Source organism: Heptranchias perlo, chromosome 2 (assembly GCF_035084215.1).
Source record: "Heptranchias perlo isolate sHepPer1 chromosome 2, sHepPer1.hap1, whole genome shotgun sequence".
NCBI lineage: Eukaryota > Metazoa > Chordata > Chondrichthyes > Hexanchiformes > Hexanchidae > Heptranchias > Heptranchias perlo.
This window is the reverse complement of record NC_090326.1, coordinates 79,820,683-79,841,343: the sequence shown is the minus strand read 5'-3', so window position 1 is coordinate 79,841,343 and position 20,661 is coordinate 79,820,683. Positions and strand designations below refer to the sequence as shown.

Below are 20,661 nucleotides of genomic sequence, written 5' to 3'. Positions count from 1 at the left end.
GGCGGCGGCTGGTTACAGGGACTGGATCTGCTCAGGGCCCCATGCAATTGCACGTGCTGCTCAGCCCGATCACTGCCCCTGAACCAAAGCATAAACTTCTTTAAAAGAGAATTTAATTTGTCATTGTCAGTGGTAGGAACTTCGTAAACAAAATATCACTTCGTGTGTAACCTCTATATTGAAGTGTTACATAATTAAACATGGGAAGGAGGGAGAAATGGTAAACAAAAGCATGTACGTACACATGGATCTCCCTTTATAACCTTTAATATTATTTGGCAATTCTGATAAAGTACAGTCTCCTCTAAGGTGTGATTGCATAGTAACAATGAACAGAAGGTTGGACAGCAGGCCATAATTGAGGATCGACAGCTTGTTTGAAGGACTCGACCCATGTTCTTGTTCTTCAATCAAGCAATCTACTAATTACAACCTCTTGCTTGCCCATTATTGTTTCATTCTATTTATTGCTTTCAACTGTAAAATGTCTCAACTGTAATCACCATCTACTGTGCTTGGATTTAACATAAGATGACTAATAAAAGGTTACTAGAAGCCCTAGTCAACCTCTTTGCATTCCTGCTCTTGGTTTTATATAGAAGGTTCTAAGAACTTAATAATTCCTAAACGCATTTAGCATACTATTACTAATGGGAATGACATTTTACTAATAATGACTACTTGGAAAATATTTTTACAAATAAAACTGGAATTCTTCCACTGATATGATTTTCAATATATTTTTAAACATCATTAGTGATTTACAGTAAATAACCTTCAGATTCCACGCCAGAATTTATAGGGCTCTTGGCGCCCTCTACTGAGAGATCAAGAAAAATGCATTACAGCTGATTAAAAAATTTTCTTCACTTCAGCTATTAACATTTTACAGAGACCCTAACTATCAGTCACTGCTATTTAATAGTAGTTCAAAATAATTAAAACTTCTGAAGTACTGTGCCAAGCCTTCATATTAAAAAGTTGCTTAACTGCTATAATCCTTTACTGACATATTCAAGGAAATGCATTTCAGCTTCAAAAATTGCACTAAGCCTAACCATAGTATTTTCAAACCTTGCTGTTGGTCTTCTATTAATCAGATAGCGATAAATCCAAGCTCTCCACAGAGTAATTATTTTCACAATTGGAAGAAATAAATAAAATAAAATTATTATTTGTAATACCTCCAGAGTAATAGTCCCTTTAGAAAATAGTGTTAATTTTAAGCAAAATACACAATTATAGACATTGTGCCTAATTCATGTCACTGTACAGGTAAATCCATAATCCCCATGGTTACAAGTACCATTCCTACTTCATGTCACTATTTATGCAGCTAGATAAATCAGATATACATAAGAACCTAAGAAAATCCAGAGCGAAAAAACGCTATTCATCCCATCAAGGCTTCTTCGTCAAAAGTCCATGTATGATTATTCTGTCATTGACTTTTCTCCCATTCTTCTACTATCTGTTAGCCCCCTACTTTAAGGAACACCAGTTTCCTTCTGTGGCCTCCCCTGGAGAAAAAAAATCAAGCTTTGTTAAATATCTGTATAATTTTCAATCTCACTTCTCAACAGATATCAATCCATCTCCCTTTCATAGGTGCCAATTAACCAAAATCATCTACTTTCTCTAGGAATCTGTTCCATATATCCACTATCCTGTGGGAAGAAGTTTTTTTCCAACCACTAACCTTGCTCAAGGCTTGTGAAACTGGTGTCTTCTAGTCTTTTGCTCACTGTCCAAGTTAAATAACATGTTTACTTCAATTTAGTCTATCTGTCATTTATTGAAGATCTAAATCATGTCAGGCCTCAGTATTTTTTCTAGTAACAGTGAGTTTAATCAGATGAGCCTTTCTTCATAACTTAGTCCCATAAAACTTGGAATCATCCTGGTCACTCTTTTCTGAATCCTTTCTAATGCCTCTATATTCTTTTTGAGGAAGGGTGACCAAAATTGCACACCAGGCTTAAGAATAGGTCTCACATCTCACAATGTCAATATAATTTGTTCCGACTCGTACTCCAATACCCTCCAGATGCACCCCAGTACCTGATCTTTACTTAATAACTGCCTCACACTGACCAGATGCTCTCAGAATATGCTTAGTGATTACTGCCAAATCTTTTTTCTTTTTGGAAAATGACACTGAAGAATTTAAAGTAGGACCATCTTTTTGTTATTTTTGTTTTAAAAAATCAATTTACTAGGCCACACCCCTGAATTTCAGTAATGTTGCCCTTAAAGGGGAGGCACTTGAATGTGTCCCTTCGGGGTTAGGTTTGCCTGGGCTTACATTTAGGCTTCTAATCTCAATATAGGACCTTTTCATGTTATATACATGTTTACTGTTACATGTTCTTGTATGCATTAACCTATATTTATCCACATTAAAATCCATTTACCATATCTGAGCCTATCCAAATAATTGGTCAGATCTCTCTGAAAATAATCAATCTTCTCTCTACTTGTTACCCGTCCACATAACTTTGTGTCGTGAACAAATTTAATAATACAACAATAGACACACTGTTCCATACCATTCACAAATAGTGAAAATAGGAATCCCAGAATGGATCCCTATGGAAGTCCACTGATAACTTTCTTGCAGGCAAAGCATTTTCCATTCATCAACACCTTCTGTCGTCTGTTGTTATGCCAGTTCTCAATCCATGTAAACAATTTGTTAACTATTCCAAGAGCCTTGCACTTCCTCACTAATGTAGTTTAGAAAATCCAACTACATCCAAAGGAACACCCTCATTTATTAGCTTAGTTACTCCTTCAAGAGTTCTAATAGGTTTGTAAGGAATGATCCTTTTATTTCTAAAATCATGCTGACTCTCCCTAATACCCTGAATTCAGCAAAACCCTGAAATAAATTGACTGAGATGAAATTAAGAAAGATAAAGACAAAAAAAAGAGAGTACATTTGTGCCACTTTTGTACTGCACCAAGGGATGCAGCAACAATTGTTTATTACAGCTGTACTAGTAGGAAGCTACATTTTATAGATTATCCACATCACACTAAAGTTGAGGAAGGCAGAGCTCAAACTTACATGCTGTTTAAATGTTCATTTATAGCATCGCAAAGAATGCCTTCAAGCAATTTTCCACTATGGGTGTTAGGCTAACTGGCTTGTAAATAGTATTAATATGCCGAATGCCTTCTTACAATATTGGAGCTATATTTGCCCACCTCCAGTCCTCAGTTACTTTTCCAGTATGTATGGAGCTTTTAAAAACATCAACCAAAGCATTGATAATTTCCTCCTTTAATTCCTTAACAATTTTAGGACATCACATTTGGCCCAGGAACTTTATGGATATTTAATCCTTACAGTTTTTGTATAACATATTCTTTGATATCAAGTATCCTGAAATATTCATGATGGCCTGATTCAAGAGAGAAAGAACAACCTTTTCCCTGCTTGCTCTGACTGATAGTTCCTGACAGAGACTTTTTCAGGTTCTTTCATTCACTCTCCATAGACTAACCCAGCATCTGTAGCAGAGGGCTAAAGGGATCAAAAATACATGGCCTTTAGAGTGCATTTGCCCTGTAACTGCAGCAGAAGAGTGACAAAGGGCTGTGAATTAGGCCAGGACACAGTTATACCGGGCCCTGACCTTGCACTAGAGTTTCCCTTTAGCCATGTTGGGGACAGAACCTCCTTCTGCCCCAAATGGACATTGTTGTCGACAGTGCTATCAAGCGGCACTTACTCACCAATAACCTGCTCACCGATGCTCAGTTTGGGTTCCGCCAGGACCACTCGGCTCCAGACCTCATTACAGCCTTGGTCCAAACATGGACAAAAGAGCTGAATTCCAGAGGTGAGGTGAGAGTGACTGCCCTTGACATCAAGGCAGCATTTGACCGAGTGTGGCACCAAGGAGCCCTAGTAAAATTGAAGTCAATGGGAATCCGGGGGAAAACTCTCCAGTGGCTGGAGTCATACCTAGCACAAAGGAAGTTGGTCGTGGTTGATGGAGGCCAATCATCTCATCCCCAGGACATTGCTGCAGGAGTTCCTCAGGGCAGTGTCCTAGGCCCAACCATCTTCAGCTGCTTCATCAATGACCTTCTCTCCATCATAAGGTCAGAAATGGGGATGTTCGCTGATGATTGCGCAGTGTTCAGTTCCGTTCGCAACCCCTCAGATAAGGAAGCGGTCCGTGCCCGCATGCAGCAAGACCTGGACAACATCCAGGCTTGGGCTTATAAGTGGCAAGTAACATTCGCGCCAGATAAGTGCCAGGCAATGACCATCTCCAACAAGAGAGAGTCTAACCACCTTCCCTTGACATTCAACGCATTACCGTCGCCGAATCCCCCACCATCAACATCCTGGGGGTCACCATTGACCAGAAACTTAACTGGACCAGCCATATAAATACTGTGGCTACGAGAGCAGGGCAGGGTATTCTGCGGCGAGTGACTCACCTCCTTACTCCCCAAAGCCTTTCCACCATCTACAAGGCACAAGTCAGGAGTGTGATGGAATACTCTCCACTTGCTTGGATGAGTGCAGCTCCAACAACACTCAAGAAGCTCCACACCATCCAGGACAAAGCAGCCCGCTTGATTGGCACCCCATCCATCACCCTAAACATTCACTCCCTTCACCACCGGCGCACAGTGGCTGCAGTGTGTACCATGCACAGGATGCACTGCAGCAACTTGCCAAGGCTTCTTCGACAGCACCTCCCAAACCTGCGACCTCTACCACCTAGAAGGACAAGGGCAGCAGGTACATGGGAACAACACCACCTGCACGTTCCCTCCAAGTCACACACCATCCCGACTTGGAAATATATCGCCGTTCCTTCATCGTCGCTGGGTCAAAATCCTGGAACTCCCTTCCTAACAGCACTGTGGAAGAACCTTCACCACACGGAATGCAGCGGTTCAAGAAGGCGGCTCACCACCACCTTCTCAAGGGCAATTAGGGATGGGCAATATATGCCAGCCTCGCCAGCGATGCCCACATCCTATGAACGAATAATATTTTAAAAATTGACCACGAATATCTGCACCCCCACTTTCCCATAGGATTGGCAGAGCATCGACAGCTGGTATGCCTGATAAAGACGTAGCTTACCAGACTGCTAAATGGTAGAAGTGGAACCTACCTGGGGCTTCAGATTACAGTCCAGGCTGGTCCACTGAAGAGGTCTACTGAGATCATATTTCGGGGGGGGGGGGGGGGGGCGTCCTGGCTATAGGGACTGATTATCCTGTCTTTTGCCCCAGGGGAATTCCCACTCCCTGTGTACAAAGGACAGAAAAAAGGCACTGGAGACCTGTTATGCTAAGTCTCCACCCCTTTTGCATTTTGCGAGCTTTCCCAGGGGATGGAGCTGCCAGGCTTTGATGTTGAAAGGGACATTCCCAGGCTCTTACCTTTGTTTCCTGCAGTAACATCAACAGGGTGCCCTGGTGCAGGGGCACGCCAAGAAGCTGGTGGTGTGCTTACACCAGGACCCTTCTCAGATCAGAGGCTTTGAGGAGGGTCCAGCACCAAATCAAAGAGGACTGAAACTGGTAAATAAGAAAAGTTTGACTAGTCTCTCAACCTTATCTATGGGTCTTCAGGCCATCTGATTGCTGCTCTCCAGCAACAACCAGAAAGCCCCAGCCAGGCCCAAAGCTGCAAGCCGTTCAGGCCTAAAATTATATAATTTTATACTGTGCTTGTGCTGGAAGGGCCAAAATGGACACTGCAACAAAGCTAAAAATGCAGTATATAGCAGCGTAACTGGTGTAATGCAAAAACCAGATTCCTCGCATAAGCTACACCTCGACTTTAAAATTCTCATCCTTGTTTTCAAATCCCTCCACGGCCTTGCCCTTCCCTATCTCTGTAACCTCCTCCAGCCCTACAACCCTCCGAGAACTCTGCGCTCTTCCAATTCTGGCCGTTTGTGCGTCCCCGATTTTAATCGCTCCACCATTGGCAGCCGTGCCTTTAGCTGCTTAGGCCCTAAGCTCTGGAATTCCCTCCCTAAACCTCTCCGCTTCTCTGCCTCTCTCTCCTTCTTTAAGACGCTCCTTAAAACCCACCTCTTCGACCAAGCTTTTGGTCACCTGCCCTAATATCTCCTTATGTGGCTCGGTGTCAAAATTTGTTTGATAACGCTCCTGTGAAGCACCTTGGGAAAAGCGTTATATAAATGCAAGTTTTTGTTGTTTTAACAAGTGAGTTACTTTGTTATGTTATGCTATGCAGAGAAGTTCAAGTTGGGGCTCCAGACAGAATCTAGGTGCTGCATACAATAACCTGATTTTGGTCATTGCTCCCTGAGTTTTGTCTGAAAGTACCATAGGCATTCCTCTATATCTTTCCACATCATCTGGAGCTGTATTATAGTCCTGTAATTCTATATAAGAAAATTATGTCCTCCTTAATATAGTCGTTAAATTGTGGTAATTTCAGTTAAACATTATGCTTCATGAATATTTCTAACCAACACATTTACCTTATACGCTGTCTTATTGCTTAAAATTTGTTCTGTTTTTTAAAGTCCAAATTAATTGGGTTTTACCCACCAAGATACAGTTTAGTTGATGAATATTTACCCATTTTATGCACTGTGATTTCCATTTTTTTAATAAAATCTTGAAACTATTGTGCAATTTGTTTATTATTTATCAAAGTGTACTTTCTGAATGCAATTCTTTTTTGTTGTAATTTAGCTTGAAGGAGAGCTTACACTGACACCAGGTTTTGTTGCTCCTCCCAACTTGGATTATATTGGGTACCATAAGTACATTGATGAAATGCTTCCTCCAGAGAGCCCAGTACTGTATGGCCTGCACTCCAACGCTGAAATAGATTTCCTCACAGTAATGTCAGATAATCTCTTTCGAACATTAGTGGAGATGCAGCCCAGAGATTCATCTATTGGAGAGGGATCTGCTCAGACTACAGAGGAAAAGGTCAGATTTACTCTACAGTTGTGTATAAGGAAATTGATCTTTCTTAATACATTGCAAAGTTAATTTACAAAAGTTGCAGCATCCCAAGTTGTTTAACTCACCTTTTATTTAACGTAAAAATACAAATGAACAAGAGTGTGAAAATGCCAAAGTAAGCCCCTCAGAATCTTCACCTATGATGAAGATTTCACCTGGTAATCGAAGTCTGGATGACATGGATTACGTAAGCACACATGCTCTGTGTTCTTAAGTTATAGCTTTGCAGTTGATCGGAATGCAGGGCAGAGACTGGAAGTCAGCAGCAGTAATACACAAATTACATATTCCTAAAGTTGGATTCAGATGCCAAACTTGAATACCCTTTTAAATTAAAAACAGAAAATGTTGGAGACGTACAGCAGATCAATCAGCATCTTAAAGAGAGAGAATAACTTTTCAGTTATTTATCATCATTATAATGGTGGTGCTGTGTCTGCTAAGATGCAGGAAGAATACTTGTTAGATGGTACTTCCTGCTGCTGGAGACACTTGCACTACCTCATTTAGATTACAGCATCGCTGCCATGCCAGTAGAGCTGTATATAATAGTATTATTTACCAATAACATTGGCTTTGAATGTAAATGTAATTAAACTTTACTTAGGAGAACCTACCAGACATTACACTAGTAATGAAAAAATAATAACAATTCCTAGTGCATGGATGCTGCCAGGTTGTTGATGAGTGTTGATGATGGCTATTAGTACCTACTATAGCACCTAACTGTCTGATGGACGGATACAGATTAGCAGTTGGTGTGTTTAATGTCTCTGAGCGTAAAATCATTAGCAGAATTGCCATAGTGATCACTTCTTTGGAACAAATCCAAAAAGGGAAGACTGCCTACATAATAATAAAAAGGAAAGTGCCACTTCTGTATTTTCGCTTACTTTCAATTTTATTATCTTAATTTTCACCAAAAGACATAGTATGGCTGTTTACCATCTGCATCTGCCATTAGTTGGACACGCCCTTGCAGGTTTAGTTTTTTTTGCGTGGCAAGTAATTGAAAGTGCAAGCTGATAACGCCGCAGTGAAGTGAACAGGGCAACCAACTGTATCTCCTTAACCAATCAGATTGAAGGATCGAGAAATAAACAGCACAAGGACTGAGAAAGAAATGTAAATTAGAGTGAGTGAATTCAGTGTCAAATCAGGTACAGAAAGAGAAATAAAAGAAAGATTGAATTAAGAGAGAAAAAAGAGACAGAAAGGAAAAGTAAAACAGTTTTTTTTTAAATTGACATTTTTAAAATCTCCAACAATTAACACCTGAAGGAATGAGACTCCACACTTGTATCAGTTAATTTTCAAAGCCAGAGAGGTTGATTGACAATAAATAACGCTTATCACTTCGATAAAAGGGTACTTACACTTGAAATGACAAGACTTAACTTTCTGTGGCAAGTTTAGTTTGTATACCGTGCAAAGACAGCAACTTTGCACCATTCAATGCATTTCAGTGGTGAGTCAGACAGGAAAATGCCATTTTCGTGAAGCTGATAGTGAAGCGGCGCAACTCGGACAGCATCTTTTGGATTTCCGCATTTAACCGTGCACCTGCCCCTCGCCTGAAGTTGCTGTACCATTTGCGCATAAATAACGGCGAGTGCCATTAGCTTCACCGTTATTATTGACAGCAAATTCTGGCCCATGGTCTAAAGCACAGCATTGCTCAGATTCATAATTGCATTGGTCCCACAGATTCACCTCTAGACAGAAATATAAGTGAATTGGTGAAAGACTGGCCAAAGCTTAGTTGTCAAAAATCAACAGTCATGTTGGGTCATAAAACCAGTTTGGCAGTAAGCCAATTTAACATTGAAATGTTTCATGCAGTGCTGAAATTCATCAGTCACACCATTTATAGTTTTGTATTTTAATCTGATTTAATGGTGTGTAAGTTAAAATGGACAAACATAAAAGATGAGCACAACAGGATACAAGTAAGTGCCGAAGAGCCACTGAGTCATGCACTTAGGCTTTGAGGTTAAGCAGAAAATATTCATAAGATCTGCAATCTAAGTTCAGATGTAGGTTTTGTTAATCATAAATTGTTACAATGATTCATATCACTGACAAAAAATAGCAATTAAACCTATTTGAAATGAAAGGCAATTAATAATATGGCCTGAATCTGTTTGTGTGCTAATTATCTATGCCAGAATTCTAACCACGCAGTAATTTCTTTCAGGTGAAGAATATTCTGGATGATATTTTAGAGAAACTGCCTGAAGAATTCAACATGTCAGAAGTTATGGCAAAGACAGCAGAGCGTACACCTTATATTCTTGTTTGTTTCCAAGAGTGTGAACGCATGAACATACTTACACGAGAGACAAGGAGATCACTTAAAGAACTGGACCTTGGACTGAGGGTAAAGTTATTTTATAATGTACTGTGTTGATTAATGAAAGAGGTAGAACACATAGGGGATAATTTTGAGTCCACTGTCCTAGCAAGAAGCCTCACTCGCCGGGACAGATTTTGGAAATTCAGATGTGTGCATTGTCCGCGATTTTCCAACTATTAAATGAACAGTTGGAAAATCCTGGGCTGTGCACACCAAATTTCCAATATGTACTCCTAGTGAGCAAGGCTGCCCACTTAGACACAGACTCATAAAATTACCTCCACATTTCTAATAGGTGTTTATCATTTAATCTAACGTTTTACTGATTTCAAGTATTTCAAAAAAAAAATGAAAGAAGGAACTGAGTGCTACAGTGGGAGAGTGCTCCATTTCATAAACTGGTGGGCAAAGGTGCAAATCCAGGTCTGACTGATGGAGTGAAAGCCTTTACTGCGAGCTTTAAAGTTCCTAATTGAAATGAGTTTGAGTTGTCTCCACCTAGTTTCTAATGAATATAAGCCCAGAGCACAAATAAACTCATAATGCAACACTAAATTGTTGCTCACTATCAGAAATGCTGCAAGAACAGCTGGCATGCGAAATTGATATGTCACATTGGTACAGTTGGAGGTGCTTTTCTTAGTTTAGGACCAAACACCATTGTTGGGGGATGTAAAAGGAGCTTCACACTGTACTTGATGTAGGCATTTATAAATAGCCAAAACTATTAATGGAAAGGGCCAAGTTCTTGATTGGAAGATAAGGATGGATGTTCTGTGTGAAATTCAAGATTAGAAAATACATTTTAGTTAAAGGAAACTAGGTGCATGAATCATTCCATTTTCTTTTCCTATTTTTCTGCTCCTGTTTACATTTTTTGATGCACAGGGAGAGCTGACTGTCTCAGCTGAAATGGAAGCATTGCAATCAGCATTGTACTATGATAATGTTCCCGAGATATGGAGCAGGTTGGCATATCCATCTTCATATGGACTGGCACAATGGTAAGGGATGTTGGCTTGAATAAATGAATTACTTAATAGTTAATTACGCAATTGAGATAAATGAACGGCCAAGAAAAATACTTCTGATAGTTTAATAAGGCTTGATTAGATTTTTAAAAATCAACATTAATCCATTAGCATTACATATCTAATACCATTTAAAACTTAGATTAATACTCCTCCTGACACAGAGTGGAATATGAATAAAAGGAAAATGCTTCAAAGGAGTCATGTACCGACTTCAGCCTGCCAATGGGGAGCCTCACCCGCCAAGAGCTCGGATCAAAAACTCAGGCAAGTGCTGTGCATGATTTCCCAACCGTTAAATTAAATGGTTGGAAAATCAAGTGCAGTGCAAACCCAAATTTCTGATATGCATTTCCAGGGGATGAGGCTCCCTGCTGGCAGCATGAAGTCAGATTGCCCCCGTTACTTACAATAGGTTTTGAAGCTATCGTTTTGTAGCTATCCCAACTGAGGGCTCCCTTATAAATGCCAAATAATGAGCTATTATTTTTCAATTGATCCACTTAATATTAAGTGTCACTGCTCCCATTGGCATATTTAAAGGACTCTTAACAAATTGACACTAGCTAGCAGATGCACTCCTTGGTGGATCCATCCCTACCTATTTCTAGAGCACATCTACATTAAGAACATAAGAAATAGGAGCAGAAGTAGGCCTCTCAAGCCTGCTCCGCCATTCAATAAGATCATGGTTTATCTTCAACCTCAACTCTACTTTCCCTCCCGATCCCCATATCCCTTGATTCCCTTAGAGTCCAAAAATCTATCATCGATCTCAGTCTTGAATATATTCAACGACTGAGCATCCAAAGCGGTCTAGAGTAGAGAATTCCAAAGATTCACAACCCTCTGAGTGAAGAAATTTCTTCTCATCTCAGTCCTAAATGGCCAACCCTTCATCCTGAAACTATGCCCCCTAGTTCTAGACTCTCCAGCCAGGAGAAACAGCCTCCCAGCACACATTGAATCTAATGGATCAAAGGGACACCCAAAAGGCACATTGTAGGTCTCTGACAGAGCCAGAGCATTTCACCTCTGCCCTAATATTTTTTGTAAATATCAAGACCCTAAAATGCCACACGGCCATCACAGATCTCCATCGTACCAGCAAAAATTGCATAGAAGGCCATTTACAATGGGCTTTCTACTGAAGTTACAGCAGGAGATTAGCGGGAGACCCGCGGAATTTCAGGGCCCAAATTATGGGGAGTAGTCCAATCAGAATACATGAAGATGTGTAATCTTCTGCTGACTGAATTGTGGTAATTCAGGTATATATTTTTGTTGCAACTTTCTCTTCCTTTGTTTTGGAGGTTCAATGATGTTCTTTTGCGTTGCCGTGAACTTGATACTTGGACTCAAGATCTTGGTCTTCCTGCTGTTGTCTGGCTTTCTGGTTTCTTCAATCCGCAGTCTTTTCTTACTGGTAAGTTTAACTAGTGCAAATAGATTCAAATGTATAATGAACTCAGGCAAAAGCCATCGTTACGACTAAATTTCACAAAAAAGATTCTTGAAAATATAATGTAATTGGACAATACGGCCCTGAAATTTTGCAGAGCTACTTCCAATTTCCCTTCATAGCTTTGGCGGGAGACCAGCAGAAACCCCAGAGAAATAGCGTACTGATGTTAGAGACACAAAATTTCTTAACATTTATTCCAAACTGTCCAGGTTTTCTTTTCTTTTTCTAGTTTCCCAGAAGGTTCAGCAAACATTGGCACCTGCCAACAGACATTCAAAAAATAATGTACTGGGCTGTCCTTTTCAGGAAACCAGTCTGAAACTCTTTAAATGGCCATGCAATAAAGCAGACAAAGACTAACAAAACCACAGCATTAACATACAAGGGTCTACAGCACAAATTGGAATTTAACACTTAGCAGAGTAATTGTCACCATATGAAACGCATTTTGGCACTGAACTTTTTGATACATCACCCTCATCAAAACAAATGAAATTGTCTATGTATGCCTGCATGTCTGCACTAACAACTGCCAAAGGCTTTAAATACTGTACAAAATGCAGTAGTCCAATTATGATCACTGACACTTACAACTGTACCATGAAATGCTCGTCACTTAAACATATACGAAATTTACCTCAACTTCAGGAAATGCACTTGTAAGGAATAGCTGCACTATATTACCCACATTATTCAGAACAAAATAGACAAGCACAGTGGTGTTTCACTGAAGAAACATCGGCACTGAGGTAACATTGGCATTATACAACACCAGGGACACAAGGATTTCATTCTAATGCCTGGCAGCAAATCACAAGCCCATCCATGATTAGGAAAAAGTGCATTGTGCTGAAAAACCTAAATAGAAGATGTGTAATTTTCAATGTGACGTTTTGCCGCTATTTCATTAGAGTAAACTTTCCTCCATTGACCCATTTTAGCATGGGGTCGATTGTCACATGTTTCGCCTGGCGTTAACAAGACGATAATCGCCTCAAAATGGAGTTGGTAGTCTTACCACCCCGTTAACCCTGACAATGCAGCCAGCTGGGCTTGACATCAGCTAATATGGCTCTGTATCTCTGGCTACTCATCAATCTGCTTTGGCATCAAAAACTTTGAATGACTGGAATGTGGCGTGTGGCCAAAATTCTTGGGATTGCAACACTAACATTCTCTTTGCATCTGCGGTCCGGCTGATCCCATAACTCCAGCGCCATATTAGCTGATGTCAAGCCCGGCGGTAGGCCCCTTTCAATTTGCGTCTGGCTGCATTGTCAGGGTTAACGGGGTGGTAAGACTACCGACTCCATTTTGAGGCGATTACCGTCTTATTAATGCCAGGCGAAACATATGAAAATCGACCCCATGCTAAGATGGGTCAATGGAGGAAAGTTTACTCTAATGAAATAGCGGCAAAACGTCACATTGAAAATTACACGTCTTCTATTTAGGTCAAGGACTCCGCTTGCTCGTTGTTCAACGGATGTTTTTGGCAATTATCTGCAGGAGGGGACGTATTGCTGATTTTATTTATATAATATTGTCACCTTTTGGGATTTTTTCACCATTTATTTCACAGAAAAGCTTTGGAAAAAAGTTAACTTTAAAAGTTGGGTAAGGGTTTGAAAGAAAATTTGCACAGGTACAAAAAGAAAGGACACAGGCTGAAGACATTTGATGCTGTTAACCAGGACACGCAGGAATAACAGGGAGCTGTTCAGCTGCTCATCCTAGGGTCACCCAACACATATTCACGCCACAGAAAGGATGGAACGTCCCTTCCTGTTAGGCTTCACATGAAGCTAGTTTCAAAGGGAAGTGGCACGGTAGCAACAAGATGAACCATTAGCGAGTAGATACAAGGTGCACTGAGGACTGGGAGAATCAAACAGCATTACTATAAAGAGTAGTTCAGAAATAGGAGGGATCAGACAGGGGGGAAATGCGAGACAGTCTAAGATGGGTTTAGAGTGGATGTGTGTAAATGCACGGAGCGTGGTAAATAATGTTGGTGAGCTGCAGGCACAAGTCACCACATGGGATTATGATATAGTGGCAATAATGGAGAGCTGGCGCAAACAAAGGGAGGAATGGGCACTTAATATTCCTGCCTACAATGTATTCAGGAAAGATAGGGAAAGAAAAAAAGGAGGTGGGGGGTGGTGGTGGCAGTATTGATCAAAGATATTATTATAACACTAGAAAGGGATGATGTACCTGAGGGTTCAAAGGCAGAATCTATTTGGTTAGAATTAAGGAACTATTACGCTGCTGGGTGTATACTATAGGTCACCAAATAGTGGGAAGGAGATAGAGGAGCAAATTTGCAGGCAAATTACAGAAAGATCAAGAATTATAGAGTAGTGATAATGGGGGACTTCAATTATTCCAATATAGACTGGGACAGTAACAGAGTAAAGGGCAAAGAGGGGGAGGAATTCCTGAAATGTGTACAAGAGAATTTTCTTGATCAATGTGTTTCCAGCCCAATGAGGAAAGAAGCAGTGCTGGATCTAGTTCTGGGGAATGAAGTAGGGCAAGTGGAGCATGTTTCAGTCAGAGAGCATTTGGGGAACAGTGATCATAATATCATTAGGTTTAGAGTAGTTATGGAAAAGGACAAGGAAAAATCAAATGTGAAAATAATCAACTGGAGGAGGGCAAATTTCAGCGAGTTGAAAAGGGATTTGGCCCAGGTGGATTGGAATCAAAAGATTGGCAGATAAAACAGTAAACGAGCAATGGGAGACCTTCAAAGAGGAGATAGTTCGGGTACAGAGAAGACACATTCCCACGAGGGAGAAACAAAGGCCACCCAAAGCTAAAGCTCCCCGGATGACTAAAGATTATAGAGATTAAAATGAAAAAGAAAAAGGAGTCTTATGATAAGTGTTGGGTTCATAATTCAGTAGTGAATCAAGCTGAACAGGGGAGAACTGAAAAAGTAAGTAAGAGGGGCAAAAAGAGTGTATGAGAATAGGAATAGGAGTAGGCCATTTAGCCCCTCGAGCCTGTTCCGCCATTCAATGAGATCATGGCTGATCTGTGACCTAACTCCACATACCCACCACAGCCCCATATCCCTTAATACCTTTGGTTAATAAAAATCTGTCAATCTCAGATTTAATATTAACAATTGAACTAGCATCAACTGCCGTTTGCGGAAGAGAGTTCCAAACTTCTACCACCCTTTGTGTGTAGAAGTGTTTCCTAACTTCACTCCTGAAAGCCCTGGCTCTAATTTTTTGGCTATGTCCCATGGTCCTAGACTCCCTGACCAGTGGATATAGTTTCTCTCTATCTACGCTATCAGTTCCCCTTAATATCTTGAAAACTTCAATCAAATAACCCCTTAATCTTCTAGATTCCAGGGAATACAACCCTAGTTTGTGTGTAATCTCTCTTCGTAATTTAACCCTTGGAGTCCAGGTATTATTCTAGTAAATCTATGCTGCACTCCCTCCAAGGCCAGTATATCCTTCCTACAGTTCAGTGCCCAGAACTGAACACAGCACTCCAGGTGTGGTTTAACCAGGGCTTTGTTATAGCTATGGCGTAACTTCTACCCCCTTGTATTCTAGTCCTCTAGATATAAAGGCCAGCATTCCTTTAGCCTTTTTGATTATTTTCTGTACCTGTCCATGACATTTTAATGATCTATGTACACAAACCCTTAAGTCTCTTTGGACCACCACTGTTTCGAGCTTTTCCCATTTAGAAAGTACTCTGAACTATCCTTTTTAGGTCCAAAGTGCCTACATTGAAATCCATTTGCAAATTTTGCCCATTCACTTAATCCATTAATATCTCTCTGTAATTTTATGCTTCCATCTACACTGCTTACAATGCTGCCTGTCTTTGAGTCATCAGCAAACGTGGATATGTGATTCTCTATCCCATCATCTAAGTCGTTAATAAATACAATGAATAGTTGAGGCCCCAACACAGATACCTATGGGACACCACTGGTCACATCCTGCCAATTTGAGGGTGGAAATTGCAGAGTCTCTGGCCACAATCTTCCTTAGATATGGGAGTGGTGCCGGAGGACTGGAGGATTGCAAATGTTATACCCCTGTTCAAAAAAGGAGAGAGGGATAAACTTGGCAACTATAGGCCAGTCAGCCTACATTGGTGGTGGGGAAACTTTTAGAGACATTAATCTGGGACAAAATTAATTGGCACTTGAAAAAATATGGGTTAATAAATGAAAGCCAGCACCGATTTGTTAAAGACAAATCATGTTTGACTAACTTGATTGAGTTCTTTGATGAAGTAATGGAGAGGGTTGATGAGGGTAGTGTGGTTGATGTTGAGTATAGGGACATAGAAACATAGAAAATAGGAGCAGGAGTAGGCCATTCGGCCCTTCGAGCCTGCTTCACCGTTCATAATGATCATGGCTGATCCTTTATCTCAGTACTATATTCCCGCTCTCTCCCCATACTCCTTGATGCCTTTTGTGTCCCAGAAATCTATCTAGCTCCTTCTTAAATATAGTCAGTGACTTGGCCTCCACAGCCTTTTGTGGTAGAGAATTCCTCAGGTTCACCATCCTCTGAATGAAGAAATTTCTCCTCAACTCAGTCCTAAATGTCCTACCCCGTATCCTGAGACTGTGACCCTTCATTCTGGACCCCCCCCAGCCAGGGGAAACATCCTCCCTGCATCCAGTCTGTCTAGCCCTGTCAGAATTTTATATGCTTCAATGAGATCCCCTCTCATTCTTCTAAACTCGAGTGAATACAGGCCTAGTTGACCCAATTTCTCCTCATACAACAATCCTGTCATCCCAGGAATCAGTCTGGTGACCTTCGCTGCACTCCCTCTATGGCAAGTATATCCTTTCTTAGGTAAGGAGACTAAAACTGCACACAATACTCCAGGTGTGGTTTCACCAAGGCCCTGTATAACTGCAGTAAAACATCCTTGCTCCTGTACTCAAATCCTCTTGCAATGAAGGCCAACATACCATTTGCCTTCCTAACTGCTTGCTGCATCTGCATGTTTTCTTTCAGTGATTCATATACAAGGACACCCAGGTCCCTTTGTACATCAACATTTCCCAATCTATCACCATTTAAATAATACTCTGCCTTTCTGTTTTTCCTTCGAAGTGGATAACTTCACATTTATCCACATTATACTGCATCTGCCATGTATTTGCCCACTCACTCAACTTGTCTAAATCGCCTTGAAGCCTCTTTGCATCCTCCTCACAACTCACGATCCCAACTAGTTTTGTGTCGTCAGCAAACTTGGAAATATTACATTTGGTTCCCTCATCCAAATCATTGATATAGATTGTGAATAGCTGGGGCCCAAGCACTGATCACTGCGGTACCCCACTAGTCACTGCCTGCCACCCCGAAAAAGACCCATTTATTCCTACTCTCTGTTTCCTGTCTGTTATCCAATTTTCAATCCATGCCAGTATATTACCCCCAATCCCATGTGCTTTAATTTTGCACACTAACCTCTTATGTGGACTTTATCAAAGGCCTTCTGAAAATCCAAATACACCACATCCACTGGTTCTCCCTTATCTATTCTACCAGTTACATCCTCAAAAAACTCCAGTAGATTTGTCAAACATAATTTCCCTTTCATAAATCCATGTTGACTTTGTCTAATCCCATTGATATTTTCTAAGTGTCCTGTTATCACTTCCTTTATAATAGACTCTAGCATTTTCCCTACTACTGATGTTAGGCTAACCGATCTGTAGTTCCCTGTTTTCTCTGTCCCTCCTTTTTTAAATAGTGGGGTTACATTTGCCACCCTTCAATCTGCTGGAACTGTTCCATAATCTATAGAATTTTGGAAGATGATAATCAATGCATCCACTATTTATGGCTACCTCTTTTAGTACTCTGGGGATTTATCGGCTTTCAGTCCCATTAATTTCTCCAGCACTTTTTTTACTAATACTAATTTCCTTTAATTCCTCCTTCTCACTAGACCCTTGGTTCCCTAGCATTTCTGGGAAGTTATTTGTGTCCTCTTCCGTGAAGACAGAACCAAAGTATTTGTTTAGTTGCTCTGCCATTTCCTTGTTCCCCATTATAAATTCTCCCGTTTCTGACTGTAAGGGACCTACATTTGTCTTCACTAATCTTTTTCTTTTTACATACCTGTAGAAGCTTTTACAGTCTGCTTTTATGTTCCTTGCAAGTTTACTCTCATACTCTATTTTTCCCCTCTTAATCAATCTCTTGGTCCTTTTTTGCTGAATTCTAAACTGCTTGATACTTTTTCTGGCAACTTTATATGACTCCTCTTTGGATTTAATACTATCCTTAATTTCTTTTGTTAGCCATGGTTGGGCCGCTTTTCCTTTTGTGTTTTTGCGCCAGAAAGGAATGTATAATTGTTGCAATTCATGCATTTGTTCCTTAAATGTTAGCCATTGCCTATCCACCGTCATAACTTTTAATGAAGCTTCCCAGTCTATCATAGCCAACTCACCCCTCATACGTTCGTAGTTTCCTTTGTTTAGATTTAGGATCCTTGTTTCGGATTGGACTACTTCACTTTCCATCTTAATGAAGAATTCTATCATGTTATGGATACTCTTCCCTAAAGGACCCCGCACAAGAAGATTATTAATTAACCCCTTCTCATTGCACAATACCCAATCTAGGATAGCCCGTTCCCTGGTTGGCTCCTCAACGTACTGGTCTAAAAAACCATCTCATACACCAGGAATTCGTCCTCCACAGTATTATTGCTAATTTGGTTTGGCCAGTCTATATGTAGATCACCCTTGTTACATGCATCTCTGATTTCCTGTTTGATGCCTGTTGGACTTTCAAAAGGCGTTTGATATATTACCACATAATAAACTTGTTAGCAAAATTGAAGCCCATGTGATTAAAGGGGCAGTGGCAGCATGGATATGAAATTGGCTAAGGGATAGAAAGCAGAGTAGTGGTGAACAGTTGTTTTTCAGACTGGGGGGGGATAAATATACAGTGGTGTCCCCCAGGGGTCAGTGTTGGGACCACTGCTCTTTTTGATATATATTAATGGACTTCGTATACAGGGCATAATTTGAAAGTTTGCAGATGACACGAAACTCAGAAATGTAGTAAACAATGAGGAGGATAGTAACGGACTTCAGGCGGACATGTGGCAGATGCAATTTAATGCAGAGAAGTGTGAAGTGATTCATTTTGGTAGGAAGAATGAGGAGAAGCAATATAAACTAAATGATCCAATTTTAAAGGGTGTGCAGGAACACAGACCTGGAGGTGTACGTACACGAGTCTTTGAAGGTGGCAGGACAAGATGGGAAGACTGTTAAAAAGGCATATGGGATCCTGGGCTTTATAAATAGAGGCATAGAGTACAAAAGCAAGGTAGTTATGCTAAACCTTTATAAAACACTAGTTAGGCCCCAGCTGGAGTATTATGTTCAATTCTGGGCACCACACTTTAGGAAGGATGTCACGCTCTTACAGAGGGTGCAGATGAGATTTACCAGAATGGTATCAGGGATGAGGGACTTCAGTTATGTGGAGAGACTGGAGAAGTTGGGATTGTTCTCCTTAAAACAAAGAAGGTTAAGAGATATAATAGAGGTGTTCAAAATCATGAACAGTTTTGAAAGAGTAAATAAGGAGAAACTGTTTCCAGTGACAGTAGGGTCAGTAACCAGAGGACACAGATTTAAGGTATTTGGCAAAAAAAACAGAGATGACATGAGGAATCATTTTTTTACGCAGTGAGTTATGATCTGGAATGCATTGCCTGAAAGGGTGGTGGAAGCAGATTCAATAATAATTTTCAAGAGGGAATTGAATACTTGGAAGTGGAAAAATTTGCAGGGGAGTGGGACTAGTTGGATACCTTTCAAAGAACCAACACAGGCATGATGGGCCGAACGGCCTCCTTTTGTACTGTATCATTCCATGATTCTATAATAGCAGCTCTTTTGGCCAACCCCTGGACAGGAGGAAAAGGTCAGGAACCAGGCCCCAATGTCCAATTGGAACTGGAAAGAGGGGAACAAAGACGCTTGGGCAGTCAGGATTTATTAAGAGAAGTAGTGAGGGTCTTCACTGAAAGAGGTTAGAGATGCAGAAGATTAGTTAGAAGAAATCTTATTGTCAAGATGACCCACTTGTATGGTAAAGCGTGGTCATATTAGCTGATATCAAGCCATCATGTGTCCCAGATGCATGGAGTGTTGACAAAATTGAAATTCACCTCGAAGGCCTAGTTTTTTGGTGGGGGAGGAGAGCCATTGCCTGGTCATGTCAGAGTTAAATGGCAGCCAGTTAGTCTCTACTAGATTCCTTTGAGGGTCACAGCTTAGTGATAATACTTAAGATTTTCAGAATTGGTTCTAACAGACACTTAGAAATTGAGAACAGGAGAAAGAATGAAATGAGAAAAGGTCATTCAGCACATTCCTTTCACAGATCGTGTACAATTGGCTCTTTCATGGATTATGTCCTTCCCATTTAATCTCCTAAAGGTTCAAGTTAAGGTGCATGGATAAGGATCTATATTGTATGAACACACTTTGTAAATATAAATTAGAAACAGAAAATGCTTGCCAACATTGTTTAAAAAAAATTCAGACTGATAAGTCACACATTAGTTTTCTTGAAAGATAATAAAATGTCAACACTAGATTAGCACTCTTCACCCCTGAGACCAGAGTTTGAATTCATCCATGGGATGAAAGTATCCTTTCTTTGCTGGTTATAAGAGACCTATGAGTTTAGGTAGTCTCTACCTAATAGGTTTGGACCACAGTTTGACAATGTAGCATGGAGAGGCTGGTGTGGAAAATGAAAAAAAAAATC

At 40.5% G+C, this 20,661-nt stretch overlaps 1 protein-coding gene across 1 annotated transcript in view; it reads left to right on the top strand.

Annotated features, from left to right (window-relative positions):
- LOC137332178 (dynein axonemal heavy chain 11-like) overlaps window positions 1-20,661 on the top strand; it is a 380,453-nt gene that overhangs the window by 356,058 nt on the left and 3,734 nt on the right. Inside the window, exons 77-80 of the mRNA XM_067995882.1 lie at window positions 6,712-6,954; window positions 9,188-9,370; window positions 10,235-10,350; window positions 11,691-11,803. Of these exons, the coding sequence (XP_067851983.1) occupies window positions 6,712-6,954; window positions 9,188-9,370; window positions 10,235-10,350; window positions 11,691-11,803 (655 nt within the window). The remainder of the gene's footprint in view (window positions 1-6,711; window positions 6,955-9,187; window positions 9,371-10,234; window positions 10,351-11,690; window positions 11,804-20,661) is intronic.